At 37.8% G+C, this 11,652-nt stretch overlaps 1 protein-coding gene across 1 annotated transcript; it reads left to right on the forward strand.

The window, feature by feature from the left end:
* Positions 1–5,410: 5,410 nt before the first annotated feature.
* LOC126857858 (homeobox protein engrailed-1a-like) lies at positions 5,411–10,338 on the forward strand. Its single transcript, XM_050607697.1, is given in 3 exon segments — positions 5,411–6,591; positions 8,774–8,927; positions 8,929–10,338. Coding segments are annotated over 3 exon segments (993 nt in total). The 5' UTR covers positions 5,411–5,942; the 3' UTR covers positions 9,119–10,338.
* Positions 10,339–11,652: the final 1,314 nt, after the last annotated feature.

The following is an 11,652-nucleotide window of genomic DNA, read 5'->3' on the forward strand; positions in this document are numbered from 1 at the left end:
CGATTGGCCGCGGACCGGTTCGCGAGGTCGTACCTGCATTAATTATTCTAAATAAGTCGTCGCCCCTGCGGCGGCTGATTATAGAGTTTGCAGTGCCATAAATAGAACCCGTTTACAAATCGTGCTCTCGAGGAATAATGATCGCCGCACCGTGTCGTGCCGCGCTGGACCCGCTGCATCTCGTCGCTCGTTTTGCGAGCGTGAACGGTGAGGTGGAGGAGGGAGAGGGGTGGGGGCAGGGGAAGGAAAGGGAGAGCGAAGGGTTTGCGAGAGAGAAAAACTAATCAATCCCTGACGTCTCAGAGCGGCGATTGGTCTTGCCGTAGATGTTCTCTCTTTCTCTCTGTCTTTTTCTTTCTCTATGGGAGAAAGAGAGAGAGAACTTTGTGAATTTGCTCGCGGCTTTGTTCTAACGAGAGGAATTAAAAGCGGCTTGTGCATTTCGGTGATTTGCCTCTTCGTCTGATTGTATACATATAACGAATGACGGATCGGCGATCTCTCCGAATAGGAGAGTTTGTAATAATGTCGTACCTGCTTCCGAACAGCTGATGACGCGCAGCCAGTTAGTCTTGCGAATTGTTATTTGTAATCGAATGACATATGGTTTATAACGATGATTAAAAATTTTAACAGTCACGCTACTTTAATACTGAAATTTATTCTTTCTTGCTTTTGAGATCTATTTACCAAAGAGATATATCGATTAATAAAATATAGATCATCTAAACATTTTTAACGATGAGAAAGAGAATTATAATGTGGCTATTAAGGATAAAATAGAATTATAAGTACACGGAGTATTGCTGACATTCTGTCGGCAGAAGACGAAAAGAACGCAAATATGTCTGTGTATCATATAATTATATCTTATCGTATTTTCCTTGGTAATCAAATTTTCAACGTAATTAAATTATCAATCGCTAAATAAATTGCTAAAGAAATAACAAGTTTTTTCATTATTTATTAATGACATTATCATACTGACATATCAGTATATATTGTTTTTTTTTGTCAACAAATACAATGATAATAGATCTCTTAAATAATAAAAGAACTGTTTGATGCCATGAGTTTAGTTCGATTTTAATCGATCCACGATTTAGCCCGACAATTTCGCATGGAAATTCTTGTGAAGCTTGCCTCGATCTGACGCTGTATTGATAGATGGACACGTTACAGTTATTTATAGTCGCTATCTCTATTATTGTCCTTACACGAATCGAGCTCGTGGCTAATGATCGCCTTGCGGCTCACATGGCAGCTGGTATCCATGTTGAGGTGTGGCCATTAATAAAACCGTCGGCTGTGTAACGGAGATCTTATGCGCTCCTTCGCGGACTTCACGACGAGGAGAACAAAGGAATCGCTTTTTGTCGGGTCGAGCAACACATAGAAACCGAGCAACGACAGTCGTCAACAAGACGCCCGTGGCAAAAAATACTTACTTTCTAAAGCCGCTTGTATCAGAGGGAATCGTATATTCTTTCCTGAAAATAGATCTTTTTACGCGAAGGGACGAGCGCGCATAATTCGCCGACATCGTCTACATGGCGAATAAAGAGATGCTAGTTCACGAGGAAATACTAGAGATGAGCGTAAAAAATGTACCTTGAAGTAACGACATGTGTCAGTCACATGGATGACAATTACAAAAAGTTGCATATTTTATCTTAAAAACCTTTCACTGGCTAAAAATAATTTATATATTTTTTTCATTTAGTTTTGGATTCGAATATGATATGACAATGCAATGTAATGCAAATATTCGATTTTGACAAGGAAAAAGGAATGACAAAAATAGAAAATATTAAAAATCAATTAACAAAGTAAAAAAGATTAAATTATTTATATTAGATTAAAAAAAATTATTTATATGTGCATTTTTTAAATTAATTTATATTAGATATTATTAGCATGTTTGTATAATTATAAAACAAAATTGCTTTTTTTCTTTGACATAACATCTTTGAAATAACATCTTATATCTACTTTAATTGATCAGATAGTCAAACTACTGTGTTACGTTAATTCGAGGAGTTTAATTATTTCAAAACTATCAGATGATCAACACTAAAAATAATTAAATGAGACAAATGGTACGTTAATGGAGGGAAATATAAATAACATTGTTAACACGAATGGAACCAATGACTTGTAAATTGTGGTATATTATTTGAAGTTTAAAGGCCATCGATATGAACAATAATTGACGTGAAAAAAATGAAACTTCCGTAATTTACGACGTTTTACGTAAGCGCAAGCGAGCTGTGATCAGCTGATCAGCTGATAAAAATGTTGAGTTATGCCAAGTGCGAGTATGCCATAACTTTCATCTGAAAACTGATCTCAATGCTAATTACATGCTCACTCTTCGCTTCATATTGTTCTATCAAATAGCGTTAATGAGCTTGTTAACTCGACGCACTTGGCAAAACAGTTAGTTCATTATTTGGCAGGTGCCTGGAATTTCATAAATGATTTATGATCTTTTAAATCATCGCGCTTGCATCGGATGATATTTTAAATAGAAAAAAACTGTTAAAATATGTACGTCATATATTTTATAATAAGAAGTGTCTTTTCATTTCTTATGTCTGTTACTAAAGTACATAGTATACTTTAGTATATATCGTACAAGAATTTTTCAAATGTCATTTTACGTTCATTTTAATTCGATAATAAACATAAGCAATTTTTATATTTTCTAGTATTCTTTTTTTTGTAGCAGCAAATAGATAATTCTAAATTCGCTTATCAATGTTTTCTATATACCTGTACATAAAGTTTTATTGAAATAAAAGTTTTGGATTAATCACACACAGGTAAAAAATTTGTTTTAAATTTAAAAGATATTATATGTTCCAAACGATCCATACACATTTTTTATATTAATTTAATATAATATGGATACGTTAATTGGCGACACTAATACTATGTGAATATTTTAACACAAAATAAATATAAACTTCAAAGTAATTTGAACTAAATTTTGTGTAAAATTAATATATTTTTAATGATAAAATTAATTTGGAGAAATGTTATCGACGATCTGTAATCACTTACCCTCTTATTGTAGAACAAAATTAACATTTTTTCTATAAATTTTAACAAATAAATTCTGTTACTAATAACACAGAATAAATCTATTGTGTAAAATTAAAAATAGATATCCATTGTGTTATTTTTACACTTTTTTAAAGTTGTTTTAATAATTTAAGACTTGAGTTTAATTGAAATAAAAGCAATATGTTAAATTAATGTTTGACACATGAAATCAAATATGAAATGTCAAATATTGAGCACAAAAATTTGAATCGGCACATATTTCGACAAGAAAACAAAAATTGTTCAACTGCGTGAATTTTTTCTATTAAATTCCATTTCCACTCCAGTGAGTATTACTCACCTTTCATCTCGTTTTCTGGAGCGTGTTTTCTTAGGCGTGAACGGTTGGTCGAGTGTCTCCGTCAATTACCGCGCGAAACATCTGACTTTTATCGCGTGCTCGACTTTTGCATCGCGTTACATCGCGGGCTTTAATTGCGACCGTTTTAACGACGACTCCTTATACGTCTCGCGTGCTCCTAATGCGTAGCCTCGTTGCTTTCATGTCAGGTCCGAATAACGCTTCCTTCGTAGGAAGGAGCATCCCATACGATTAGACGTTAAAGAGTTAATGGCCGAGTAATCTTGTTGCGTTGATTAACTGGCGAGCATATCGTCGTCGCCGTTCCACGTGACGATCACACGCTGCGAATAGGAAGCGCTGCTTGAAAGACTCTGATTTTGATCTAGTTTGTTTTACATCTCCTGGAAATGACAGATACTATAAAATATATTTCTGTATACCTTATTTAACCTGGCGGGGTAATAATAAAGGTTCCCCGTTATACGCGAACACACGATCCTTATAAAATATTCTGGAAGTATCTTTTGAATTGTTAAGCATTGAAATGCGATGCGCGTGTAGAGATTTACGATGCAGAACTGATTACGGAAAATATATTACACGGTAGCTGCGTCGTGTAAAGTCACGTGAGGCGCAAACAAAAGACTCGTCCCTCGTTTTCTAATCATCTCGGAAACGTCAGTGCGATTAAGCGATCTAGGAATAAGTTACGCTGAATAAGATATAGAGGCGAAAACTAGATATACGACGTACATAGATAATGCATTGAGCGAGAGAAAGAGGGAGAGAGAAAGGATGATGTTGGAAGAGAAGCAGAGAGGAGAACAGCATCTGCCGTATAGGGTGGGTAATACATTTGTTCGTTAACCGTCGCAAAGCCGTCGAGGGCAGAAAAAAGAGGAGAATAAAAGAGGGTCGTGGCTGATGGTGTTGGTGCAAATTTTTGTATGAAGCGATTCCGTCGCGCGACGATAAAATCCACGTCGCATCGAGATGAAGGGCTAGGGGAGGTATGAAGGGATGAAGGGATAGCGCTCTTCGGCATGAAGAAACGAATTAGTCGGCTTCAACCTCTGATCGGGTCGACAACATTGCCAGGGTGGGGGAGGGACAAAAGTATGGAGTAGAGGGTAGAACATAGAGGGGAGTTAGGCGTGGTGTGGTGGGAAAAGGGGCGAGAACATGGGCGAGACCTGCGAGTCGGATGCGTGGAGGGGGAACTCAAATGGGGCGGAGAGAAGTGAGTATTCTCGTTATTGTACGCACAGTGGCGCGGATATCCGTATATTTATACAGCGTACAATATCAAATGGATCGTGAATCCCGTAAAAATTCTGCTTTTGTACAAAATTAAAAGAAATTAATATAAATATAATTTATAATTCTAATTTTATTTCAAATATTGTTTATTTATTTTTTTTTAAATTTACATATTAAAGGTTTCTATCTAATTTGTTTTTTATATTGACATATCTTTGAGTTGATTTAATAAATTTAGTAAATAATTTAATTTTATGCATATCAAAATTGAAGACATATTTTAATGTCAAATATTGTGAATATTAATATTACAAAAAAATATTAATATTATAAATTGATTCGTATATAAAAACTGGATTCTTGAGCTAAGATTGTTAAATGTCTCATCGATTAATCAACCGATCGTCGCAAAGAATAAAGAGAGACGAATCTTATCGTGGAAGAAGCGTAACATTGATTTCCAGGAAATTCCGTGAGCATAGCCCCCTACTATCTGTACCACTGGCAGTGGGGATGACGACAGGCAGAAGGGAGCATGGTACACCTTACAGTAAGGTAGGCGGAGCCTTTGACCGAAGAGTTAATAGAGATACAATCGAGAGTGTCTAGTGCACTGCACTCCGGACTGCGGCGTAGGAGGAGTGAAGGGGACGTGGGCGAGGAGGGACAGGCGGTAAGTAGGGACCGCTGGTCCCCTAGTTTAGACATCACTGAGCGACGGATGGACAGGCAGTCAGACCCGTCACAGCACTCGCCAGAGTACTCGGAAACCCTCGGGAAAAGCCGATAGCAGGAGTCTCCAGACCGGCTCCGAAGGCGAGCCGATAATTAACACGCCACTACCATATTGGATGCATGAATACTTCTAAAGTATTTCATGCAATGCCTCTATCGTGCGATACATTAAGATACGTTCGAGGCGATTATAATAAATTCCAAGTTTCCAAGAGAGTTAATTGAGCAGTGGCTAACAAGATAACATTTCGTGCAATCACGAAATAAGTGACTCGTGATGAATATAGCGACACGTGAACGATGACAATATTGGTGAATGGTGTTTAATGAAACTGTAAACTTTTGAGATCACAAACGACTAAGAAATTCACATTTACGTGACATTGATAAAGATTTACGCGAGAGCACAGTGGACAGTGAAATCATGTGTTCTCTTCTCGATATGGCGACTCCCTAGTCGGGGACTAGTGTGACTATCAATCTTCTGTCTCATCTTATCGAGCAACTCTAAGCGACTCTCTAATACGAGAAAAAAATGACTCTTGTGGCTATGGAGAGCGCGTACAGGTTGCGATTGGGAGTTGCAAGTCACCATCATCACGTGCTGTCATCGGAGAGCCACGTAGTGCCGCGTCAGGATCGTCAGCCGGATCACCAACAGGACACCGAGAGATCATTGCCCTTCAGCGTCGTCAACATTCTCAAGCCGGATTTCGGTCGCGAGGCCATTCTCAACACGAAACTACCCAACGAATCCGCAGTGTCCGCTATTATTCCCGCGCAGCATCCGCAACACAGTCCACTTCCGCTCCCGCGCGATCTCAGCCTGTCATCCACGCGCCTCTCGTCCCCGCAGTCGCCTCAATTGACGAATTATTCGGTTCATCGGGAGAAGGACGCCTTCTCGTCCCTTTGCGGGATCACGTCACCCCTGCAGAGGCATGGCAATGGGCTCAGCAGAAGCGGCAGTCTCGAGAGCCTCGCGTCCAGCAGAAGCTCGGTCACCAGCAGCTCGGTCACTGGCCCACCGTCCTTGTGTTCCACATCGTCCACAATCGGCGATTCTTTGAACGGCGAAAACACCGGCGGTAACACGTTGACGAGCCAGCAAAACGGTTCCAACAGCCAAAGTCTATGGCCGGCGTGGGTATATTGCACCAGATACTCGGACAGGCCCTCCTCTGGTTAGTTTGACAGATATAAATCTTTTACATTTTTTTTATATAAAATTGAAATATATTTTATAAGAATTTAATTTCTTTATTACTAGTAATAATTGTGAATATTTGATACAAATAGATTGGATGATCGCATTGTTTTTGATTTTACCTGTTGATTTTTTTTTTACAACATGTCATCTCATGCGGATATCAGTTTCGTGCTTTTTGTTACATCGCTCTAACAATGTGCGCTAAAAAACAAACAGGTTAGAAATTTATCGGATTTTTCGTGAGCACAGTACGTGACTGGTACGTTTAACTACATGCAAGAAGAACTTGCGTGGTCACAACGTCGGAAATGTCTATCAAGATGTTTTATTCACTTACGCCGCTCTGTGTAGTCACAAAATCACGATCGACCGCTAATTAAAATTTCTATCAAGGTATGTTTGAAAAATTATGCGGCACAGAGATAAGTAAAATCCTTTCGAGCAAAATGCCGTTTTTTCATCCGCGCTTATCGCCAAGCTTTGCATCTGAAAGTCACGGATCGAACGAAAAAGTCACCCCAGGTTTCCTTCGCGCGCGATTAAGGGGCTTAACGTAAGCGCTGTTTTTTTGTTTTTGTTTTTTTTATATATATAATCGCTGTCCTTTCGCGAACGAATCATACTTTCTCGACTTAGCGACTCTATTCGTTCCGACAAACGGGAACAAAATAGCTTCAGGGTGCACGACAATGACAACGAAAACACGACGCTTAATGATAAGAATACACGAAACGAAACGTGACGTACAAATCGCGATTCGGTAACTTGGTAAACTTATGTAAATGATTGCTCGCTCTCTTTCTCTCAACTCGCGGGAACGAATAACCTTAAATGTCTAATTACCATTGTTATCATTAGACAATCGTTCTGTAAATAAATTATGCGACACACAGTCGACGTATGGACTTAATGTCCGTTTCATCGCTCGATATTACCTCGATATAAGTTATTAACTTCGCACAGGAGACCTGTCGAAAGGATCACGAGCTGCATAAGTTATAATCTAATAGCGACGACTTAGATAGACGAGGTCAACGGCCCGGTGTCACCTGCGTTCGTTCGCAGGACTTAATTGTGTACAGCCTACATTCGCGAAACTACCCTCTGCAATCAGTGTTTCACATACGATGCTGCTATTCTTCTTTCTTCGGCGTTCCTTCGGTTTTCATTTCTTTCTCTCTCAAGTGGAACATCCATTAGTTCTTCATCTGCACGTCGAAGTGCACTCGACGTGCACTCGATGTGCACTCGTTCGCGAGTTTCGATCCGATAATCGCGTTGCTAATTGCCGAGAATCGCCCATTTAGCTTCCGTGAGCCTCTTCATCGCCAAACATTAATCCTCGATTGTAAATTTAATGTTTTTTTAAAATGATAAAAACATTGATATTAAGGACAGATAGATCTTTACAAAGAAACAGAGATAATGATTTTTTTTTAACAATAATAATATGAGAATAATTATATGTAATATATTTTATTGTATGCTATTGATGATAATTACAGCGCACCTTGTATAGAGATATAATGTACTACAACTGCAAGCGTTTGCGTTTAATGGTTTCTCTTCAAAGATAAAAAAATCATTGCATAGCATGCGGATGTATTTTAGCTTCACACATGATTGCGTTATCTAAATAATTAAACAAAAATTAAAAGCGTGTAACGCTCAGAACTGGTCGTTATAAACGTTACTTTGATTACGAGGCGGCAATGGAAGGCGGTAATCGAAAAATAATTCATTATCACATTCAAATGCGTACTTCACGGAGTGATTCGATCATTAAAGTGAAAATAAGAAAGCACGCATAACTCGATTTGTATGAGATTTCCATGATATTTACATACGAGATATAATTTTGTACAAGACATTCCTACGCGATTAGTCGAACCATTTCCGTCTTCATTAAATTCCAAAGCCGGTTACTCAGATATAGTTATTTCCAAAGTATCCTTCTTACTGTGCGAACGAGCTCGTTCGCGCTCTCGTCGTCGCAAAAACGCTGAATCACGTTGATATGTGTGTGTGTGTGGACAAATTGATGAGAACGCCCACTTTCCGCCGCGACATAATGTCTCCTTCCCTCAGCCACGTTGTCTCGGATTAAAATCACAAAAGTCTGAAGATTAATGCGAAGAATTCCTTTGTGGTTTCAGGACCGCGTACAAGGCGAGTGAAACGTTCGCAGAACAGCAAGAGCAGTGTGCCGGAAGAGAAGAGACCCAGGACGGCCTTCAGCGCCGAGCAGCTGGCCAGGTTGAAAAGAGAATTCTCGGAGAATCGATATCTGACGGAAAGGAGGAGGCAGGAGCTCGCGGGAGCTGAACCTAAATGAGGCCCAGATCAAGATCTGGTTCCAGAACAAACGGGCGAAGCTGAAGAAGGCGAGCGGACAGAAAAATCCGTTGGCTCTTCAACTAATGGCGCAAGGCCTTTACAATCATTCGACCGTGCCGGTGGACGACGACGACGAAGAGATCGTAAGCGAGAGAAATCGTTGAGAGAGCCGCGTAAATGTAAATGGAAACGATGAAACGACGAGTTGAAGATTGGAATGATGTGTTGCTACAGCCACGGCACTCTTAGGAACCAGCGTTGAGTGTTATCGACAAAGAAAGACATTAAAATATTTATAAAATATTACATAATATAACAATGAACGGTGATTGAATGAAGACTGAAAATAAAATGCAACAACAAAACTGTTATGAAAAGTACAATCCAAAAAGTAAGGTAAAAGGTAAGAAAGGATGAACAGTAAATCGATAATTCGATAAATAAGGTAATATACCTAACCTAACAACTGTACGCATATGTCTTGTTACCTAATTTATTGAATTGCCCTCTATATATATCTTGACGAATGCCGAGGGCAGAATTTTGCATAAAAATTAACGAATATATACTGTATGTTCATAATTTATGCATGAGAGAAAAATAATAAAAAATTATTTGATTTTAACTTTTATGTAAATATATGCAGAATATATTGCTAAAAGAATGGGGGAGATAAGATTAAAAAATTTTTTGCAACAATAATTATACTTGAAAAATGTGAGAGAAAAATAATGGAAAATTATTCAGTTTTAACACTTTTGTGCTTAAATACAGTGGGTATTTGCAGAATTAAAATAATACTCACAAGATTTTATGAAAATGAATTAATAATTTAAATATTAGTGTGTCTGTACGTAATTATTTATATATTTTATTCTTATGCAAAGTTTTGCTTGATCTCGTGAAGTTTTATCTATTCCTAGCCACTAGATTATACCGGAACTATTGCCACTATCTAGTGGCAATAGAACACGATTCAAATCGTGAAAAATTTGCTTTAGTTGTATGAGGAGTCATTCGTTTAGCATATATCGTATAAGGGCTTTAAATCTAAAGTGTACCTAGTGTGCCGTAAATTAAGACTTACGCGCTTAAAAAATATATATTTAGAATAGGTTTTTAAGAGAGAGAGAGAGAGTCAGATTTAATTAGTACATATCAAAATAAATGAATCCTATATGTCAAAAATATAAATTATTTATTTCATTGTACATAGTGTGTAAATAGTTTGTGCTCTTGTGTATATGTAAAATATCGAATAGATTAGTTAAAACATGGTTACTATACTACGTGAAACGATCTCGCATTGTATATACATATATTATGCATATAATCCTCGATTCTCATAAACATCTTAGATAGATATATGTTATACATGCTTATATTTCCGCAACAAATGATAATAATATTCTATGTAATTCGCTTACGTTTCGTCTCCGATTAAATCGAAATAAAAGAAAATCTTTAATATTCTTTCCCCTCAACCATTTTATTTCCCAAAATTATTTATCACTTATCAATATTAATAAGAAGTATCTCGCGCAGTAACGATGACAAATATACATACAAAATTAATAATATTACTATAAAAAAATCAAATAATGAAGATGAACTAATGAAGATGGCAATTTAAAGAGACGCGTATTGCTTCGCTTATGCGAAAGTAAAATAAAAATGAAAATGCAATAACAATGTGTTATAACTTGATTACCATTTCATCATTTATATTGCCGAGAAATGCTTAAGATGCTGCCGTTGCGGTAGAAACACTCGACTAAAATTATCCTCGTGTTAATTAGCATCGTTAATTAACGTCGTACTGGCATTTCCGATGCTGCTCTTTACGCGCGCGACAGCGTCGCGTTTTTGGAAAGGCGTTTTATTTCATCGGGAAAACTCTCAAAGTTCTCTCGTTTCTGGTCGCGACGCGCTAATTGATCCCGAACTAACGAGCCGCCCGGTATCTCCACCAGTCAACGCAACAACGCCGAGATACTCGAGTGGGATGTCTGGAAGCTGTGTGATACATAATCCCTGTCACTGTGAAATTGATTTTGCTCTTTTCGAGGATGTCGAGATTCATGCGCTGTTCAGATTTACAAAATATTCAAATATCAAGTGCATTTCTTTTCGCGCCAAATTAAAAAAAAAAAAAATCATTAATTTTGAGAGAGAAAATCTAAAAAAAAGAAATTAACAAGCTTTATTACATACATAATTAATTGTTGACTCGTATTTTTTTTTTTTTTTTATCTAGACAAAGTATATGCTTTCTGTTGATTTAACTCGAGAATCTTGCAAATTTTGACTTATTGTTAGGTGCCTTTAAATAAAGTGCCATCGAGGCTGAAGGTACGCCGCTTGTTCGCACGCGGACCATGATATGGCGATCGATGCGAGATAAACGATATACAGGTGCGCACCTGTTTGGCGATATATAGGCGCGTATGCCTGATACGAGCGCGATCGGATTTACGAGCGCACTTTTTTTTTTTCCCCAGCATTGTACGTAGCAAGGCTATTTCGCGGCGGCGAGGGACGATTATGGTGGTCAAAAATGCGGAAAGATATCGCGCACGTGTGTTATTTGATTTACGTAATGTCAAGAATTAAGCGCAAATATCGCGTGATCCAAAGCTCACAATCGTATTTTAAATTTTGATCATTTATTTTCTCGCCAAGTGTCATTTCTTAACGA

Source organism: Cataglyphis hispanica, chromosome 23 (genome assembly GCF_021464435.1).
Source record: "Cataglyphis hispanica isolate Lineage 1 chromosome 23, ULB_Chis1_1.0, whole genome shotgun sequence".
Taxonomy (NCBI): domain Eukaryota; kingdom Metazoa; phylum Arthropoda; class Insecta; order Hymenoptera; family Formicidae; genus Cataglyphis; species Cataglyphis hispanica.